General features: G+C 44.5%; 1 protein-coding gene across 1 annotated transcript in view; it reads right to left on the bottom strand.

Moving 5' to 3' along the window:
* LOC126528153 (constitutive coactivator of PPAR-gamma-like protein 1 homolog) overlaps window positions 1-22,156 on the bottom strand; it is a 50,589-nt gene that overhangs the window by 21,474 nt on the left and 6,959 nt on the right. Inside the window, exons 2-8 of the mRNA XM_050176018.3 lie at window positions 17,150-17,314; window positions 12,505-12,796; window positions 11,329-11,429; window positions 7,451-7,607; window positions 5,298-5,416; window positions 1,804-2,016; window positions 368-581 (exon numbers count right to left, since the gene is read on the bottom strand). Coding sequence (XP_050031975.1) covers window positions 368-581; window positions 1,804-2,016; window positions 5,298-5,416; window positions 7,451-7,607; window positions 11,329-11,429; window positions 12,505-12,796; window positions 17,150-17,314 — 1,261 coding nt within the window. The remainder of the gene's footprint in view (window positions 1-367; window positions 582-1,803; window positions 2,017-5,297; window positions 5,417-7,450; window positions 7,608-11,328; window positions 11,430-12,504; window positions 12,797-17,149; window positions 17,315-22,156) is intronic.

A 22,156-nucleotide genomic window follows, 5' to 3' on the forward strand; every position in this document is an offset into this window, starting at 1 on the left:
TATTTCACCACGACTTCCACCACAATGTGCAGCAGATGCTGCGTGTCATGCGATAGGCTGTTACACCAGCTACATGGCTGCTTTCAAACTTAAAGTCAAAAAGCATGCCTTGGAGCGTGCTCGATGACATACCATAACAAATATTGGCCATACTAAACCATTAATCAATTTTCAGGCTGTTTGCCATAACGAGGCCCAACGGCATAGATGACACTACAGGGCTAGAGTTACTGTACATGCTCCCAAAGGACAGGGTAGCCGCATGGGGTGGTTATGAGAAAACCGGGCGAACATGGTCTTGAAATGCTAAGGAAGCCTCATCTCCTCTGTGCTGCCACAAATCCTTCAAACTACACTAGATCTTTACCTTCAGAGAAGGCGTTCTCCTTGTTTGTCTTGGAGGCCTCGCCGCCTGCAGATGCAGCAGCCGCCTCCCTCTTTTGCCTGGCAACAAATGCATGGTGGTGCATATTGAACAGCACGGCGTAAACCATCTGCCGGATGGGTCGGAACAGAGTCACTCCCCAAGGAATGTCACGTGGAGCCTCGTCTTCAATGGCCACGGGAATCTTGATGGCGCCCTGTCACGAGGAAACCGTAGGCAAGTCAGATTGGTGGTCAGACTGGCAACGGACCACCTCAAAGGTTGGTCAGTTCATTGGCTGCGCAAAGTACTGTCGCCTCACAGCAGGGTTTACCTTAGCGTATGACTTTAGTCGATACTTAGTGTATTTTCTAGATACCTCCTACATTTGTGCAAGTCACACCCTCACTTCTTGCGGGTTTTGAAGCTAAAATTGGCATAAAAGTCGTACCTGTATATGAGATGTACCTATCTTAAAACTCAGTATAACAGAACAATGCATGCAGTGCACTGATTATCATTCTAGACGTCGAAACATGCAGTTAAACCTGTTTGTAACGAACTCAATTTTTCCATGAAATGTGGTAGTTGTACAAGTACCGTATTTACAAAATTCTAACGCATCCTCGATTGCAACGCGTGCCTATATTCTGTGAAGAGAGAGAGAGAGCTGGGGGGAGGGGGGTAAAAAAGGGGTAGTCCTTTACAGTACCATGCAGCTCATGCATTCATAGAGAAATACAACTTTGTCTCATCTGAAAAAAAAAACAAGGATTTACTTCCAATGCAATAAAGTAGCAACGAATAAAAAGTTGTAGTTTGCCTGAAAGGCGAAGCATCAATTGCAATAGCACATTAGTAGACAGCTATACGAAGTAAGGATAGTAGTTTTATTAGCTGTATAAACTTGTAAACATTCGCTTACTAACTAAATTAACAAGCATGGTGTCATGTGCAAACAAGCAAACATGAATCACTCGATGACCCCGGAAACTTGCCATCAAGATGCTGGAGTGAGGAAGTTGTAGCAGGAGAGAGTAAAATGACCTTCGTGCTGCCTCTCACTTCAAAGCGAAGCGATGAAAAACACAGCGCGGTGCATCTAGATGCGCAGACTCTGTCCCCATAGCAGATCACTTTCAATATAGGACCTGTGCGGTCACACTGTATGCAGCAGCAGCCAGAGTAGAATGCCTCTCCTTTTGTTTGAGCCAGACCCACACACTAGTTTCGGGGACTCCAAACGCCCGTGATGCGGCCAGATTTCTGCCCGCCTCTGCACACACGATCACTTTCCAGCAGCTTCTCATTGTTATAACTGATATATTGTTAAAGCCGGTATTGTTATAAGTCAGTTCAACTGTACACTAGAACTGTCTGTTGTGACATGCGAAGTCATGGTCCAGCACAATGAAGATTCCGACAAGCAACATCCTTACCTGTGACAGCAGCTGGTAAATCCAGGGAGACATGAGGCCTTTTTGGTGCCGCTCGCTTGCTGTCCGCATCACCTCTGGAGGCACCTTGGGCAGCTTGGGTGCCTCGGGCATAATGAACGTGCCGCCAACACGGCCCTCGGCAGCCGTGCTGCTGCCACTGGCACTTGCCGCCTCGCTGCCGGTGCTGCTGGCGCCGGCACTGCCCTTCTGGCCCTGAACCAGAACAGGCGCAAGGAAAGTGGGATGAAGCCTCCAACATGCTGCTAACAGGGGTACAGACAGAAGGGTTGTTTCAACGTGAAGACAGATTATCCAGGTTTTGCTTGGCCCCTGTGAGAACACCGTCATCAACAAGGAAAATCCCACAAACGACATCCCTCCTTTTGGCCAGCTTAGAGTAAGGCCCCCTCTATCCACACGCAACTGTCACTTTAGCTAAGTAATGCCAACCTTTGGTGTACGCCGCTGTTCTCCAATTCAACACTCACACCAGTTTTGCTTCTGCAATTTACACTTCCGAGGTTTCAGCTTCCAGTAGTTCCGCTTCCAGAATTCCTGGTTCCTGAATTTTCACTAGCTGTGTGCTCGCTCCTCTCTATGCAGCATAAGCAGACGGCGATGACATCACTTTCGATTGGAACCAGAAGCTGGGGACGACGCAGGTTCCTCTTGACACAGGAAGCTCAGGGGAAGAGGAAGGAAGGAGTTGGAGGAGGAGGGTAGGTTGACGGTACTTAACCTCGTCGGCAAAAACGTGTATGAAGAGGCTTCATCCTAAAGCAGAGACTGTCAAAAAGGTCAGGGAGAGCTGGTGTGCTGTTTATTGTTTCTGTATTCTTTACAAATCCACAGCTGTCAGTGTATTCCTGTAATCTGGTCTACATGTGTTTTTAGTGTTAAGCATCTTTTTAAAATGGGGCACATGACTAAAAAAATTCCTAATGACATCAATGCGAGAGTTACTGATTTGCTGCACAGATAAAATACAGTATAACCTCATTACAACAGACCTTGAAAATAAAGGATGTTTTGTTCTGTTGTAAAAAGTATTTAGTAAGAGTGATGCTTTTACAACATAGTTTTATGTAAACACTAAATGAGTCTGCTATAACCAGAGTGAATTACAAGTTATAAACATAGTCAAAGAATGGATTTATCCCTCTCTAAGTCTTCTGAAAGAAGCATGTCAGCTTTGACTGCACTGTACGGTGAAGAGCTTTAGACACTATGCGTGTCTCCATCATTGCAAGGCTGTTCACTTCATCTGCCGCCATAGCATCTTGCTCAAAATAGTTCTTTAGGCCTTGGCTGTATTCCAAGGCTTTGACAAGTTGTTATTTTCTTGGATACAACCAAACTACCTTCCTCCCCTTCCTCTTCTATGTCTTGATCTGCAGTGGACACTCTGCGAATTTGCACTACAATTTCTCCATCTGTCAGCTGTTCTGTGTTAACTAGGTCATAATTTGCAGTCATGTACTCCGAGAATTCTTGGCTCCAGAAGGCCTAGTTGGCCAATGCCTAGAGACCTGGATATGGTTGGTCTTCCAGTGACAATATGGGACCTGACCAGTCTCTGTCACCGATTGAAAAACCAGCTTTCCTAAAGCAATTTTTTATGCTAGTCTACTCAATCAGCGCCCACACGGAAGAAAGAACCTCCACGGCAAATCTCAGTTCAATCACGGAGTCTCGCTTCACTTGCATGTCGAAAAGCAAATGCTCAGCAAGGCACATCCTTGCCTTACTGAGTGCACGATGCCCTGGTTGATAGGCTGCACTTTTGAGGTTGTGCCGGGTGCGAAACACATCACCTTTGTGGCCTGAATCTGTGCAAGCTGCATGCGGCTCAAGTAAGTGTCAAGGAAGAGCAACACCTTCCTCTTCTGCTTCTGCATTTTGCCGTCAAACTCCAGCAGCCCCTTGTTGAACGTATCCTTTGTCATCCAGGTGCTTCTGTTGGAATCCCAGTCCACGGGAACGTGTACATTCCGCAGGCATGCCTAGCCTATACTAGCCTGACTAGCCTATAACCAGCAGCCTTGCTTTTTCACTCCCGTCCATGTTGCAGCAGAAGAGAACACTTATGCGCTCCTTCATCTTCGGAAGAACAGAAGGCCTTTCCTGGCCTCAACTTGTAGAAAATGCCACTTTCATCAGCGTTGAAAACGTTGTGCGTTGCGTAGTCTTCAAGGTGCGCTGGCAGAAACTCTGCTATCCAAAAAGTGGCTATAACAATGTCGCCAATGCTGGCCGACCCTTCAGAAAGACACTTGAAGGCGATTCCATGCCTCAATTTAAATTGGTTGAGCCAGCTTTCACTGCATTTGAACACTTGGCGTGGCAAGTTGCTCCGCACGTTTCCGTAGAAGCAGACCGTTCACGGGGATGTTTCGCGAACGGGCGTCGGGAAGCCACACCAGCAGGACCTCTGCAACGTCGGCGAATAAAAAGCCTCGTAGAGTCAAAACGTCTTGGGCTGAAAGTGGCCCAAGACTTTCTTAGCCAAGATTGCCTTCTTGGCGCTGATGATCGTGTTCACAGATTGCTTCGATGAGCCGAAGGCCATGACAACGTCCATCTGCTTATTGCCCTTCTCAACTTGCTTGATGACATCCAGCTTGTCCTCCAGGAAAATGTGCTTGCCCTTCGTTGCTTCTGGTGGTTTACGATGCACAGCATTGGTTGATCCATTCGGCTCCATCACACCACTAACGTTTCGACAGAATGTTTGCACACACAGGCTGACAGGGTAAACAAAGCACACGCCATGCTGAGTGTAAACGCCACAAAACATTTTATTCCGAGAGGGGGCACTACCAAGCGAACCCGTTTCCTCTTTATTCTTTTTTAACTTTCGCAATGTATTATGCAAGCATAAGTGGTACGTAAATACTGCTTTTATAGCCATAATTTTTTTTCTATTTTGACGATTTGAGTGAATGGCCGACTGTTTTAAAATGGTCTGTCAGACAGCAAACTAATCATCGGTAGACCGAAGATCAGTGACCTCCGTTCTTAGTATCGGTACTTTGATATTGACGAGTGACTGCTTACACGCTGTTGTACACTCCGAATCTGTAATCTTTGCAAATCATCCATCATATAGAAAATGTTCAAATCCAGCCCATTTCAAGCCGGTCGAATCCAAGTCAAATACGGCTGCCTCGAAATGACTGCCACCTGTGTTGATCTTGCTGGCACTGTATGTTGTACCAGAATCCATTGGATACGAAGCTCAATCAATGGAAGAGACAGGAAGATCAGCATAATGCCGCAAATGAGTACCTAGCATCCGAATGTCTGTTAAAAGCAGATCCGTTGGAACGAGGCTACACTGTACAAACAAACCCTGTGTCAACTTCAAGAATATTGCAGCTTGGAAGAAATCGTAGCTACCTACTAAAACTTCTTCTTTTCTCCATTTTTCATGCACAGTAAGTTGATTAGGTTGCCAATAAATCTGCATCCATACAGGGGGGGGGGGTACTCACCTTACGTCCTTGCCAAGATTTAGGGCTCTGGCGGCCAGGGCTGGAACTGTTGCTGCTCGATGAGCTTGGGCCCAGGGGCCCACCATTCACGTGTGCAGGGCCATTCTGCTGTGCGATGCCTGCAGTGCAAGCGATGCATGAGCATAGATGGGCAGAACAAGGCGCTGCTCACTCACACTAACTGAGCAATATTTTTGCAGGCTGTGATACTGCATTACTTGCATAATGATCATACTCGCGTAATGAATGCACCTCTGAATTTTGTCGTGAAAGTTTGATTTGTTTCTTTCCCATGTAATGACAGCACCCTGAACTTGCCACAGTGACATGTCGTGTGCCAAGTCTAGCTAATGATGATCACGCTTACCGCCTGTCGAATGCCGCGCGAACAACTCTTAAGACATACCAAGCGGTCTGCGCGCACCGAACATTCTTGAGCAGATGCCCCATTTCATTTATTTCGTCACTTTCTGCACTTCCACGAACAAAAAAAAGAAAAAGAAAAAGCTACAATCAAACTTGCCTGGACTTTGTTATTTGTAGGCTTTAAAATGGTTGTGACCAACAACAACAAACAAAAAAAAAGCGCCTTTCGGTTCCTCTTAAAAATTAAATTATGGGGTTTTTATGTGCCAAAACCACTTTCTGATTACGAGGCACACCGTAGTGGAGGACTCCGGAAATTTCAACCACCTGGGGTTCTTTAACGTGCACCTAAATCTAAGCACACGGGTGTTTTCGCATTTCGCCCCCATTGAAATGCGGCCGCTGTGGCCGGGATTCGATCCCGTGACTTCGTGCTCAGCAGCCCAACACCATAGCCACTGAGCAACCACGTCGGCACGCAACAAATTGTGAGCGGCAACGATAGTAGCCACGTTAACACTGATACGTTAGAAGTATACCCTATACATATGCAGATGCTTGTAACGCAGCTAAGATATTTGCCCACCCTTAGCGGAAACATGCCATATCAGGATAGTAGTGAAGACAAATGCTGCAGTTTCCGCAGTGTGCCCATCTCTGTTTCTGTCCCCTCAAAGTGGACGTGGCTATGTTATTGCCACAAACTTTCCGGTATTAACAATATTATTCATTACTGATACGGAAGAAACTGTTTCAATGCACGTAATGTGCTCGTGAGAAGAAAAAAAATTGCGTTCGGCAAGTTCAGCTTGCTCCGCCGGCCGCCATTGTTGTTTCGGTGTCCCGCACTGTTACAGCAGCAGCCGCCTGTTTGTTGACCTGTCGTCATCCCGCAGCAAATGCAGGACGAAAACAATTCTTTTTTTATTTTCGTGGAAAACTTAATCCGCGTAATGATCGCACCCCTGAATTTGCGGCAATTTTTCAGACAAAAAAGTGCGATCATTATGTGAGTGAATATGGTACTTGCACTCATTCCTAAACACACTCATTGGCACGCGCTCACCTTCCTACTCGTCCTCGCAAGCATTCATAGTCGCTTCCACTCGCATATACCGGTCCACTCACGTCCACGCACACTTGCCAACAATGACTGACGTTGACTAAATATCAATGTCACTCAAGCTCAATGGCACTCGCTCCCGTTCATTCACATGCTTCATCACTCACCAAAGCTTTACCTTACGCAAGTGAGTCCATATACTTGTGAGTGAGTATGCTGACCTATGTCCGTGGGAACACTTGAGAACTATGCACGTTGGGTCTGCGAATGATCAGCCGACAACTAACACGAACGTCTACCAAGTTCGTGCCTACACTTGCCAGAAAGAATAAAGGAAAGAATAATGCCAGAAAGAATAACAAAAGATGGCCATAAAGCCCGTAAAGCTTCAAACTGATTTCGAAAAGCACAGCCTGAACTGAGAGCATTGTGGAGTCACTGATACAACAAACGGCGCACGTCAGGGACTGCCCCCATGTTGGGAGAATGTATAATGAGTTTGCAAACCTCGACCACCACAGAACTTGAGCGAAAAATTATTTTAGCAAAGCACCATAACGAGCCTGTAAATGCATGTTTTGCTGTGCTTGTACCGTAAGAAAAAAAAAAATTTATTGTTGAAATTTGTTTTTCTTTTTGGACTGCCTGATTAATTTGGATGTTTCCGGAACCCCGCTGTATGAGAAGAACACACACACCGGTCAGCAACTGTGCTTAGACATACCATTGGCATCTGCCGCGGCGCTGTCATCCTCGGTGCTCTTCCGACTTAAGTCCAGAGGTTCGCCTGGCTTGTAGGCACCGTTCACAACACTTCCGTTGACACCGGCTGTTGGGTAGCCACCGCCCGTTGCCTGGCGGTATGCCGTCAGACTTGACAACTGTAAAAGAAAAAAATGGGGGTGGGGGAAGGAAAGCCGCTAGTGAGAAGAGTAAGCTTGGCTCATACCAGACGAACACCAGCAGAGGTTAAAATTCACACTGAGTTCTAGGGTTTCACATGCCAAAACCACAATCTGACCACGAGGCATGGTGTAGTCGGGGGCTCCGGATTAAATTTTTGACCACCTGAGAGTTCTATTAATGTGCACCTAAATACAGGTATATGAGTATTTCTGCATTTCGTTAATGACATCACAGTGAACTGGTGTGGGAATTTCAAGGCAGCTTTGCCACTTGTCTTCTGTGTTTTCTTTCTTTTTTTTTTTCTGGCTCACCGAGCAACTTCTTGCAGTAGGAGTGGCTTTATTGGTACAGTGAAATTCTAGTAATTCAAGATCTCTTAGTTTGCGTCGATGGATAATTCAAACTGCTCTGTTGGTGACGGAAAAGTCCTATGTATTCGAATACAGAAAAACTCGCATAAATAACAGCGCCACTTCATCACATTACTGCGCGCTCACTTGTGCCTCACTCATAGCACATGCTTGGTCCAGCCGTCTAGAACATAGGCATGCATCAAACCACCTTCGTTCTCAGCTCACCCTTAACACGAACTCACAGCAAATGGCACGCAAGGCCCGATCTTATCGCACTTGGACTTCACGCAGAACCCAGGTCGCACACTGACGTAGGAAATAAGCTAGAAGCTAGAAAGGAGCTAGAATCATTTTTTGGAGACTTCCATCAATCAGCCCCTTCCAGAACAGTTGAGCAAAACTGGTTACTCTATAAACATAAACTTTTGTCTCTTTTTGATGCTCATGTTCCTCTTGTATGTATTCGCGGGGATGCCGGTAGACCCTGTTATTCGAACAACCTTAAAAAACTATCTAGGAAAAAAAAGCGCGTTTTTCGCGAACTCAAACGACGCAACAATACGCAAAAATGAGAAAGATAATTGACGATATTGCGGGAACACACAAGTTTGCTGAGACAATCTAAACGCAAATATTTCCTCCAGGACCTGCTGAGCATTCTGCGTGTCAACCCTCACAAATTCTGGAACTCATTATCACTTAAATGTACTTTATGTCATAGTATCGCATTAATCAACTCGGACGGGTCTCCTGTTTCAGTGAATCAGCATCCCGATTTCATGAACCCTTATTTTTGCTCGGTTTTCACTAATGAACCTCCCACTGATATTCCTACGTTGCCATCTACTCATTTTTCGGAAATGCCGGCTGTTATTATAGATACTCAAGGAATCTCCAATTTAATTGATAACCTTAAACTTTCCAGTGTGCCAGGCCCACACGGCAGAACGGCCAAAGCTTTAAAGGGCACCAAATCTCTATCCAGCCGCTTCTTGAAATTGATTTTCACTCAATCTATTGCCTCTTCCACTATTCCGAATGATTGGAAAATTAGTATTGTACCTGTGTACAAATCTGGCTGTAGTTCCAGTCCATGTAATTACTGCCCTGTATCCCTAACTTGCATACCTTGTAAAATTCTAGAGCATATATTGTACTCCAGCATTGCATCTCATTTAGACAAGCACTCTTTTTTCTTTCCCAATCAACATGGATTTAGATGAGGACACTCATGTGAAACGCAGCTGTTCGAATTCACAACAGACCTTCACCTCCACCTTGACTCCCGTTTCCAAACTGACGTTATCTATCTTAACTTTGCAAAGGTGTTTGATTGTGTCGCCCATCCACGTCTTAACGCAAAACTTGCTTGTCTTAATCTCGACCCACTTGTATTGTCCTGGATTGAATGTTTTCTCACAAACCGCTCACAACACACTGTCATCGATAACCTCAAGTCAACAAGTAGTCCAGTCTTGTGAGGTGTACCACAGAGCTCCATGCTCGGACATCTTTCGTTTATAATTTTTATAAATGACCTCCCTAATAGCATTCTTTCATCAATTCGGTTATTCGCTGATGACTGCGTATTGTATCGGCGAATATCCTCCCATAATGACGAACTAATACTCCAGGAAGACCTAAGCAAAATAGCAAATTGGTGCTCTATTTGGCTCGTGTCCCTCAACGTTTCCAAGTGCAAGTACATGTGTGTAACTCGCAAGCAGGACATCATTAACCACCAGTACTTCCTTAATTCCACATCCCTGGCTAAAGTTGACTCTTACCGTTATCTAGGCGTTACTATCACTAATCAGCTTACGTGGTCGGCACACATAACTCAACTTATAAACGACTGTTCTAAATCCCTTGGCCTACTCAAAAGATCGATTTTTCTGTCTCCTGTTCCCATACGCAAGCTCGCCTATGAAACATTCATTCCGACTAAACTTGAGTATGCCTCAGCAATTGGGAACCCTCATCAGTCTTATCTTACTAACTCGCTCGAAGCAATGCAGAATCGCGCAGCACGTTTTATCGCTTGAAACTATGACTGGCATACAAGTATAAGCAGCATTAAATCATCCCTCAGCATCCCTAGCCTAACACTTCGTAGGAAGATTTCACAACTTTCCCTTTTCCACAAACTCTATTACAATTTCCCACATCTCAGGAACACTCTCTTACTTCCGCCCAATCGCTTTCCAAGCGTCTCTTTAACAACCTGAGTCTACGACGTCTCTATGGTTCCTCTAATGCCTTCAACAACTCTTTCTTACCTAGTGCTATTGAATTGTGGAACGCGCTACCCAACAGCATAGTAAATGAAAGTAATCCAGATAAATTTAGACACCTCTTGTCATGTTTTCTAAACCCTTAACCTATTACTACTATGCTGTTACTCTAAAGTCTATAACTTTTATTTTTTCTACTACTTTTCTGTTATATTGCCGGTTGTGTTGCCATTTCTACTGCCGGTTCGTACCTTACTTTGTTTTGTATTTTAATTTTTCTTGCTCAGTGTCTACTAGCATGTATACTAAGTTTTGTTTACCGCTGTACAAATGAGTTAACTATTGTACAATAATGACCATAGTGCTTCTTGATGCTTTTGCCCCCCCCCGCTTATGTAATACCCGAAAAGGGTCCTTAAGGGACAATAAATGATGATGATGATGAAATATAAGACTTTTAGTGCGAGCCCAGAGAAAGTTTTGGTTGCATAGTACCGTACAATTGATCAGGTGCTACATTTATAGGGGCTCTCCTTATTTTGATGAGTTTTTTTTTCTATCAAATTTCCAGTCCCCCTAGAAGTTCGAATTAACGAGATTCTACTGTATTGCAAAGGGTAATTTACTAACACAGCTCAAATAACTTCTTTCTTTAGTGTCTATTAAAAAAAAACCCAATCAGTTATTAAGACAACCGTTAATGCTACCTTCTTCACTTAAATATATCAAGTCAAACCTAACTGCTTCCCATTGATCTGCAGCATTACAATGCTCTTCACAGTCTGTTCCAAGGGAACCTGTGTTCCACTCTACGAACGTGCAGAATCAAGGGAACCAAGGGCATGGCACCCACTACGTTCATTTCCAGTTTTCTTTATCTTAAGACTACGAAACTCATCGCAAGTTTAGCCCTTGTTCACAGTTCACCCTACGTTTCAATTAAAAAATAATTTCCCTAGTGCCTTCCTTGGCTTCACTATCTGTTGGCTGCTTATGGTGGTTGTTAATCTATAAGCTTTTCTTTCTCTCTCACCCCCCCCCCCCCCCCCCCCAAGTCCGCTGCTCAGTAATGCCAGATGCACCCAGATTTTAAACACATTTGCTCTAACCTCTCTTTCGGCAGTCTCGGATGCAAATTTCGCAGGATCTGACCGCTGCAGGCCATCTTCTCCGGGTGATGACAAATCGAGGCTTGGTGACGAAACATCGGCTGCACGAGCCAAAAGAAAAAACTCAATGCTGGAAACACAAAGCTGACTGTAGCAGTATCTCTACAATACCACACTGGTGCTAGGAGCACCTGTCAGTAGAGTTTAGCACAGTGCATGACATGGAATTCAAGTTTATCCCATTCTGTCATGGATCAAAATGGACAGTTGATAAATGCATCAATGTTATAGAATTTTTGTCAGATTCAAGATGCAAAACGAATGCAAAATGTGTAATACAACTTATGTCAAAAGATGCTTCACACTTAATTGCAAGACAGTCAGAGTAGTGGACCTTGTGCATCTTCTGCTGAGTCCTCATAATTACTGAGCCATCAAATACTATAAACACTGTATGGACAGTCATGCAGAGCTCCTTTATAAAGAAGATGAAGTCACAGACTCCAACATGTTTAAGTTCGAGTTAATTATTGGCTGTGAGCATTACGAGGCAGTAAGACCTTTCCTTTCACAACTGTTCACGGAATAGGCCATTTGTAACATCCTGTCAAGCATGCTGGTGCCTTCAGCAAAGTTGTGTGTAACAATACACAGCAGTGCAATGGACCCAAAAAGGGTACAAAGTGCTATGTCCACAGATTTTTTTCTTTCTTGCTACTACTTGACAGAAATGGCAAAGGCATGTTGCGTACATAAATGCGCACACCATCACTGAAGGGGATGTGCAAAAGGTGTTGAATGAAACAAAGATGAACTAATATGTGTGGCGGCACACAATGGATCAAATAACCAGCTACCTATGGTCACAGTGAAGAAACAAGGAGGTTACCCAGCCAAGACAGCAGTGATGAATGCAAAACTTGGGTCAAACACTGTAGCAAAACAAATATGTTTAGTTTACGTAGTTTGAAGATGTTGCAAATGCCTCGTCAAGACTGTTGTGAACACTCCTGCTAGTTGCCAGAAGGGCAATCTTTCACTTTAGTTCTTGCTTCTTTTCTACATCAGATATTCCGAGTAAACCATCGTGAGAATTACTAATACCACTGGACCAGAAACAGTTAAAGGACAACTGGAGTGTTCAGGAGTATCAGCAAGTTCGTGTCTAGGCCGCACCTTTGCCATTGACCGCGGGCTGCTCGGAGATCGGCGGCAGCCCCGATGCAGAGCCAGATGTGGATGGGTAGCAGCCAGACTCGTGCCGGCGGCCCTGGCTCGAGGGTCGGTAGCGCAGGAACCCGTCTCGGGTGCCGTTCAGGTAGTAGTGCACGCAGTTCTTCAGCCGCTGCACTTTGTCACGGGGCGCGCCGGGGAAGACACGAGCTCCCAGGGCGTCCAGGTCTTCCGTTGAGGGCAGGCCTCGCACAAATTCCACCACTGCGGGGATCAGGGTCTCGGGGGGAATCGCCTGCACCAAGACAAGGGTTGTGGCTTACTATGTGTGTACTGGTGGAGTCACACTGTTACTGGTGGACTCGGCACTGGTGGAGGAGAGTCTTCAGTGTTTCAACCTGACAGCGGGTGAACGTCGGTGCCGAGTTAATCATTCATATTAAGCCTCAGGACACAAGTACAGGAACAAGTAAACAAGCATGGTGCTAGTGCTAACCTAAGAAGGCCTCACAGGTTGTTCTGGCTGCTAAGTGCAGATCTGTCAACCTAAAAATTGATAAATACAAGAATTTGATGAACAATTCAGAAACTTGGTGAAAAATACAAAAATTGTGGGCCAATCCATTCTGTGAAGGTGGAATGCCAGCGAATTTGCCGTTGTGGTCCTAAATTCTCCCACAAAACATCGTATGAATGTGGTTGGACAGAAAAGCCAAATGAGTGCATGAAAGAAGACACGATTGACCGAGGCAAAGTCCAAAGGAGCGCACGAAACAAAACATGTTTGTTGGTAATTTGCGAATGAGCATTCTTCTTAGTTACTTGGCTTAATGATACTTGGAAGGACTAGAATTTTATCCTAGAAGACAAACATGGGGCTGTCCATTTCCTTCCCGTAGATGCCCACGTATAGGCAGCAGACAGGAATTCCACAACTTTTACGATTTCACTGTGAACTACTTATTTATGAAAAGTAAATGATGCTCAGTGTAATGATAAAGTCATCTTATCAAAGCCAATTGTCATATAAGTTTTGGGGGGATAGTTTTGATAAAACAACAGTGATGATAGGTATGCACACACATTCTTGTACCACCTCTGTTATTAAATGTGTAATAATTTCTATGCCTACCCACCAAGAAATTTGTCCATCACGTAAGACAATAAATGGCTTGTATAAATAAATGGCCCATAAGTAAAAGAAATATATATATTAAAATTATTATGTACCCGTCTACTGATCTTGAAAATGGTGCCTATGGATAACTAATCTACTTAAGATCCATATTCAAGTGATGAGACGTATAAACTTTTGCACAAAATGAAGTGATCTTGCATCGAATTTGGGAGCTGAGCTTTTGCACACGCAGATTTGTTGACGGACCCAAAAAATCCACGGAACACCAGCTATAAACAGCCTCACTGTAAAAATTGGTTTATTACTCAACATGTTGACTGTTTATGAAACCATTAGCACATTGTTCTGTAAGAACGCTGTGAAGAGAAACTGCTCTATAGTCAGAGTCACAACCACAGAGCAATACAAATGTTTGCAAAACTTTATAAATATTCTCTTAACGGCAGAAAAAATTTCAGTTACCATGTATATGTTGGTTCTACGAGAGGATGGCACTCATGCGGGCAATTCCAAATAACCAAGTGGTGTCAATGTGACAATCACAGGCAAGCTCTCGAAATAGGACATTTTACGATTAAAATGGCAAAAGTTGGCAGGTATGTGGAGGACATTGCACATTACAATTATGAATCACGCGGACCATCAAGCTCCTAGTTCCAAAACTCGAGGCTTTCCGAGGATGCCTATGTTAAATTCCAGGAGGGTGAAGAAGGCTTCACACATACACTCAGCTGCAATTACTCCTCCACAGCCACCGACTGTACCTCTACTACCATTAGTAGTAGAGGTACATTAGAAGCATTCGGTTCTGTCCATTAGGAGCTGTTTACCTTGGCTACTGAGTTTCGGTCTGCGCAGTTCTCTACGCATTTTATGGTGCCTGCAGTCACGGCACTGTGACACTTGAGCCAGTGGTGTTCGATTGGTCGAAACATTTTTAGTGGTTTAGGCGAGAAAACCCTGCTTTTGAACAGGAAACGAGGAGTCGACAGACAGACTTGCCCCGTTCAAAAGTGCAGTTTTTTTTTTTCCCGCCTGAATATGTACCAACCAACTGGCCTAGGTTAGAACACTATTTTGGTGGTTTTATTGCACTGTTTACTTTTCTCCGGTCAGGAGCATTTTACCCATGGTAACAATGCTTCGTGCGACCCCACGTTTGCTACACACCACCTTGTCAAGCGACCAAACAGTGACACTTACACGAAACTTTTCTACTTTAGCCCTGCAACTTTTCATTTGGCAACTCATAGCTTTGACGAAACTCTTCAACCATAAGTAAAAAGCGCTTTGTGCAAGCTACCCAAATCATATTAAAGGAAAGTAGAAGCAGCCCATCCATGAACTCTGCGAAGTTTAATACATGGAAATGGGCAATAATCATGCATTCATTCAAGTGCTTATAAAATCTAGAAAAGTGCTGTCCAGTGATGCAAGACCAATTTTGTGGGGGGCTTTTCCAAAGGATTAATACTGTTGAAGGAACTAACTACGTTAATAGACAGTGCAGAAGGACTCAGTCGAGCACAACAAAAAACATCATTTCAGGACTTCATTCCAAGCCACCATTATACAAGGAAGCTTGACAGAAAAGATATCGGCAAAGCAAGTGTTTGCAAGGCTATTGCCACTTCCTTGCGAGAGAAATGTCTCAATTTCTACTTTAAAGGGCCCGGAACCACCCCTCGGGCTTGGTGAAATAACAGTCAGTGGGTAGCATACGCTGCTGTGAACATCTCAGCCAAGTTCCGCTTTCCTACGCGGTGTGTGGAGCTCGCAAGCGAAGCACGGAGTCGCTTTTGTCTCAGACACTGCCTTTTCAAACAAAAGCCAGCTATGCACTCTCTTCTGGACGCTTTATTTCATAATAAAGCGGAATCCCATACGCAGCTGCCACTGGTAGCCGTGGTCGGCTACGCAGCATAGATACTGTAGCTGCTACTGGGTACCGCCACGCATAGAGTTTCTCACTATAACACCTAGAGGGTAATCTGGCGCTACCGTCTATGGGAGTTTCTTAAGGGGGCACCGTGCCGTCATGGGAATGACGGTATATGTGTCTGCGAGGCTCGTTTTGGCTGGTGTTGTAAGAGGCTTCGTCTAAAACGTAGATATGGCTACGCAAATAACGCGTTCTCAAAGAAAAATCTTCATAAAATGTTTCCATTCACGCATATTACATCTTTACTCACCCACGATGCATGACCAAGCGAAGAAAAGCAAGAACAGACGACCAACTGTTTCAAAGCGAGCGCGAACCTTGTCGTCTGTCCTCCAATTTTAGCGGCCCGCTGATACTTTTTACGTAACATGTAGTCGTGCACACAATAACAAGTTCTCATAGTTAAACAAAACATGTTTTCGAGTAATAATAAAGCTAAAACAGCTTTTCACGTGCTGTTCTAGTAGAAAATTAATCATTGTGACAGACGGAACGGTACTTGCCAAGCGCGTCTTCAGGGTGTCCTGTCTCTCCGAGAACGATGCCAATCCGAAGTCACAATATACCGGCATTCCCATGCATACCACAGCGCAGCAGCGCCAGATTTCCCTCTAGGTAATGTAGTGAGAAACTCTATGCCGCCACGAGTCCACTGGCTAGGTGCACACTGTGGCTTGCTGAGGACAACCAAGTTTGGCTTACATTTAGCGCGTTGTAAGCACCACCAAAATCGGAGGTCATGGCATCTACGTTAGCATCCAAAACAAAATTTGAATGGCATGCCATGGTGACAGTCAGAACGCAGAGTGTTGTGGGAACATCCCACCATGCCATCACCTTTGCAGTGCAAGGCATCTTTTTAATATATATTTTTTGTAATTATGGGGTTTTACGTGGAAAAACCACTTTCTGATTATGAGGCACCCCGGACTCCGGAAATTTTGACCACCTGGGGTTCTTTAACATGCACCTAAATCTAATAAGTACACGGGTGTTTTCGCATTTTGCCCCCATCGAAATGCGGCCGCCATGGCCGGGATTCGATCCCGTGACCTCATGCTCAGCAGCCCAACACCATAGCCACTGAGCAACCACTGCGGGTCGTGCAAGGCATTGAAGAAGGAAGAGAAGCACAGCGGAGGCATGCTTGATTGCCAATAACTCCACTTCTGCTGAACGCATTGTAGTACTTTTTGCGGCAAGGTATTTCTAAAATGGCCTATTTTCACTTCAAATGCCTTTCTTCCCTTCGACAAAAAGTGGTTCAGGGCCCCTATAAGTGCATTTTTTTCATTCCTAGCGCCAACATGAACTTTTTCAATAGAATGCAGAAAGTGGAGCAGACAACACTTCTTTCTTGTTCATACAAACATGCGCATTGTCCTCAACATAGTTTAGCGCTGTGAGGCTGAATTAATCGACAACTTAAAGCACAGGAACAGTGAACACAGCAAATTGCTTTTGCGGAAAAACCATAATGTGAACATTTCTATGAACAAAAACGAAGTTTCATTTACGATGACGTTGCAAAGCTACACGACCCAACGCCATTTCCTGAATACACTCACCTTGCCCTTGGCATCGGGACAGAGGGAGCGATGAAAGGGTGTAAGGTCCTCCTCCGAGAGCAGGTAGTTTCCAAGCAGTGCCGCAAGCACGCAGAAACGGTTCGGGTGCAGGTTCAGGCTGCGAGCCACTTCATCCAGGATGAACTCCCGTGTTTCCAAGGAACCCTGCAAGTACATGACCAGAAAATTGAGCCCAAGCAGCCAGCATTAAAACAATTGCAGGGTATACCATCCCAAAACTGCACAGGGAGCCATCAGGGATGCCACAGTGGAGGGCTCCAAATTAATTTCGGCCACCTGGGCTTCCTAACAGGCACCCAAAGCATAGCACATAGGTTGTTTTTTGCATTGCGCTTGTGCTGGAATATGGCCACAGTTTGCAGGAGTCGAACCCCCAACCTCATGCTCGGCAACTGATCGCCGCAGCACCCAAGCCTTGGCTGTGAGCCAAGACGCCAACGCGATAACAATGTTCTCATTTGCACAGGAGAAAAAAAATGTGAAAATCTTTCCACGAGCTTCGTGCTCATTACATGATGCTCTATTCTGGATCAATATCCATACCACTATTTTTATTTTTCCTTTCCTGACTGCTCACAGGTACAATCACAACAACAACAAAAAAGTTCAGCCCAAGTGATTGACAATTAGTGTGGCGAAATAGCGATAAGTGGCACTGCAGCTCGGGACAACCTGATAGCAAGAGTGCAAGGTCGTTCCCGCTTCTCATACTCCACAGCAGTTCAGTCGACAGCTGCACCTTGTGAAGAATTGCTTTTCATTTTGATAGCTGGCATCATATGGATGTGAAACGAAAAGGTCATGATTAGATTCACGGTTGCTTGAATGCTGCCGTAGGTAACTGACACCCTCCCCCATGGCACAAACATGGGATTAGTCCAGCACCCTCACTACCTCCTTGTTACTGAACAGCGGTGTCGGCTCTTGCAATTTCTCCACTCCAGTCAGCGGTCATCCATGCTGATCTTTTCTGTTGCTACTATACATGCTTCAGACTTCAGCTGCATACTACACTATTGATTTGTCTTTTCTGTTCTAATCACCTTCTTTCTTTTATTTTCTTGGACCCTTTTTTCTCATACAAAGCCTTCATTGGGGTCTCGCAATGTTTAGGGAAACAATTCAACAAGAAAAGCCTGATGAGGGCAGCTGTGTGCGGGAAAGATTCGGAACCGAACAAAAGCACAAGTCTTGCACAATGCTCCACATTCCAGCTAAGCAGAGCCGTCACGGAAGTTAGTGCGACACATGGCATGTTGCAGACAACCCTTAGGAGCCAAACTCAGTGAAAGAAATAATCTGATGTTCACCGTCGCAAGAAGCTACGAAAAGATTAAAGAGGCCCACCCAGTCCTACCATGCCGCACCGTACCCTAACGTTGGTTAACTACGTCTTGCAGAAAAAAAAAAAAAAAAAACCACAAGGGTGCCAGCCTTCTCACTCAACCCCGCTCAAGTGCATATATTTAGAAGCGCTGAGATTGCCGACTCTGCGCGTCGTTGCTCCGCCTGCGTCTTTGCAGCGGCAAATCCAGACCTCTGAGCAAACATGCTGACAAGATAGAGAGGGAATTCTTTAGAAAAGAAGAAAAAGGAAAGCAAACAGCAAAGCCCGCCAAGTGCACCAGCGAATAAAATCTATGCTAGTGCATGAGGGGGGCACACTGCCGCATGCCATCTCTGCACATTCTTTCCCTCACCCCCCAGGAAGTGCTCTCAATTTGCCTGCAAAGCTTCCTCTATCCATGCACTAAGAGCAGCCCGTCTGTATGCAGACAGGGCAGCAGTTGGCATGGGCCATAGAGTTTCCTACAAAAGTTACCAGATGGAACACTGGCACTGCAATTGCACAGCTGCCATGGGAATGATGGGTAGTACGTGGATTTGCCTGATGTTTGTGCTCGTGGCTTCAAACCGCACTGCGACATCGTTTTTCTTTACCCTTTGTCTTTCTAAATTTCCAAGCACTCACAATTTTCTAAACGCAGTAAGGCAATTCGTCATTGCAGATTGCGGCATATACAACGCAAAACACCATTGAAAAGGACCAGGTTGCGAAGTCACAAAGCCGTTTGAAGACTGAAGGACTAAGTGCAGGCAAATCTATGCACTATCATTGCCATGCTGGCTGAACTGCCACACCAGCAGTTCCCTCTAGTGGGTTTTGGGGAGGAACTCTGTGGCAGGGCACGTTGAACGCTGTGTGGATTCCTGCTCGTCCAGTACAGCTGACCAGCAGGCTGGCCAGTCATACCCATTGCACAACAAGGCCCGATGATGAAATGATCACTGCCGACTGACAGAGACCTAACAACTTGCAGCTTCACTGCAAGTGCCTGTGAGTGAGTCCTGTACTGGCCCACTACCTGGGGCCAGGTTTTGCCATTACTTGTTTCCAGATTTATTTGTCTCTCACTGTCCCGTCCCATCCCCTTCCGTCCCTGGCTTGGCATGTCCTGCAGCGTGTTGTTTCTGCCGAGACTGACACTTGGGGAGATTGTTACTGGCATGTGCAACCAAATGGTGTGAGCCTCTTTCATAAGTGATGAACATGTCTTCATGGAATGCTGTTACCATCAGTGCCGTGACCAGGAACTAAATCTACAGCCTGATGCATTCCGTGGGCATAACGCCCAATTCAGGTTCGTGGTTCTTCTGTAGGTGCACCTTTATGAGGAAGCTTTAGCTCGGGTGCTCCTATCTGAATACATGTAAAAGGATAACTTGTTTTTCTCGGCAACCACTGCACCAAATTTGGCGAGATTTGTTGCATTTACAAGAAAAACTTAAAATCTAGTGTCTGTTTCAAATTCCTTATTCAGTTTGTCAATTTTTAATTAAAAATTGACAAAAATAAACACATTTTCAGGAAACGAAACTATCAAGCTTAGAATTCCGTAACTTGACAATAAAAAATGATACCACAATTCTGTGAACTGCATCTAATAGCACCTCTAAAGCGCACAACTGGTATGTTACACATCAATCTTGAAAAATTGCGTAATATGGAAATACAGCTTTTGCAGAACCCCTGTCCACAACGTAACAAATTCACCTAAGATAAAAAATGACATATCAAATTTGTCCACTTTCAATGATCTAATGGACGCCGTTTACAGAACCGCGATACATGTTCTTGATGCAGAGCTATTAATTTATAAACTTCGTGCTTCTATTCTTTTTCAAACTTCCGAATTTTTGAAAATCCTTGTAACAATATTCAGACCCTAAATCGACATTCTGCTTTCAACAGTCACTAGAATTTAACTTTCTCTCTCAAATGCAACAAATTTCATCAATATCTATCCAGGGGTTATCTCAGAAAATAGTTATTTCGTTTACATGTATCTGAATAGGCCGCGTTGGAGTTGGTCCTGATCTAAAGCTTCCTCTTAACAGGCGGTGGCCATTTAAGCCACGGAAGAGTGCTTTAAAAACAGTCACTGCAACATTCCAGTATGCATCGTGACCTTGGCTTATTCAAACTGGCCAAAAATGTCTCGAGCTCATCCACTGCTCTGTGCCACTTAGAATTAACACTGCATGGCATAAAGAACCTCAAGAGAACCCGGTGAAATGTAAGTTAGCTTTCATTGCAATGGATATGCCCTACTTCGAAATGGCAGCCCACGAACACAAGTCAATGATTAACAGAGTGGTGCTTTAAGAAAAGTGAACATGCTGATTCAGAATAAAAAATAATGTGGTCAAAGCATGTCTGTGTCTACAGCCACACAGTGCCACTTTGTGTACAATGGTGTATGTACAGCTGGCACCAAAAGTTTGCGAGGCATGGGTAATGCAAAACAGCTGAATTTCCAAACAATTTGTGCCCGCAGACAACAAAGAACTGCAGAATACTGTGTTATTTGCATATATTCACACACGTTGGAATTTTTCCGTTTTTCTTGGATACTGTCCCCGTGAGCTTTTGATGCCGATTATGTTGCCTATACATGCACATGCATATGTGTGTGCATTGTGGCGCACTTTCAGTTACTTTGTAAACATATAAGTTATTAATCGACTATGCCTTCTTTTTAATGTAAATTTTTCGTCACACTTTGCCTTATGGACCAATCAGCCGTTTGCCCAAATATGAAAATTCCAGATTTTTCCCCCCATTTATTAAGCATTTTTACTTGAATCCAAGAACAAAGAGCCCTTAAACCCCTTAACTGCTGCGACCAATTCTGAAAACTTTTTTTTAATTGAAGAGTAGGGGGGGGGGGGGGGAGCAGAAGTCATCGCATATTACTTTCTTCTCAAAATTGCAAGAAACTAAACATGTGCATATGTGCAAAAATTGCCAGAAATTCATGACGAGTCTACTCAGCAGCATCAAAGGATACTCATTGTGATGGCGAGCTATCTTGCCATAGGCAATTAAGAGGTTAACAATAAGCAATTTCTTTCTAGCTTTATTCTAACCATGAAAGGAACAGATTTAGCAGTGTATTAGCGAGAGGTGCGTAACTCTTACACTCAACAATTAGCAAAAATTCTGAATATCAGCTACCTTGCTGTAGCCCTCTTTCAAACAAAAACATCTCCACAGATCCGTTTCTGCATTTTTTCAGAAATGAAAAGAGCCTGCCACCTGGCCTCCATAAGCAGATTCTGCTTGTCAATGGTTAGAGGACTGACAGTTGCCGCCCGTTTAGAGGGCGGCATGGAGGTGGGGGAGGTTTTCCGAAATTCAATGCTAGCACCTCCTTGTTCTGGCATGACAGGCCTATGCTAAAACTCAATTTGCAGATGGACTAGCAACCAAATAAAGAGAGAAAAAATCCAACAAAGAAGCCAGAAAAAATGCAATTTCAGGTATGTTCAGGGTTCACAACAACTTTTGCGAATGAAATTCAAGGGTTTTAAAAGGCTTTTGAGGCACTGATGAGGCATTTTCAAAGATTAAAGCACCATGATACCCGACAGCTTGAAGTTAAAGCAGTATTAAACAATGAAGGAACACTTCTTTGTTTTTTT

Source organism: Dermacentor andersoni, chromosome 9 (assembly GCF_023375885.2).
Source record: "Dermacentor andersoni chromosome 9, qqDerAnde1_hic_scaffold, whole genome shotgun sequence".
Classification (NCBI taxonomy): domain Eukaryota; kingdom Metazoa; phylum Arthropoda; class Arachnida; order Ixodida; family Ixodidae; genus Dermacentor; species Dermacentor andersoni.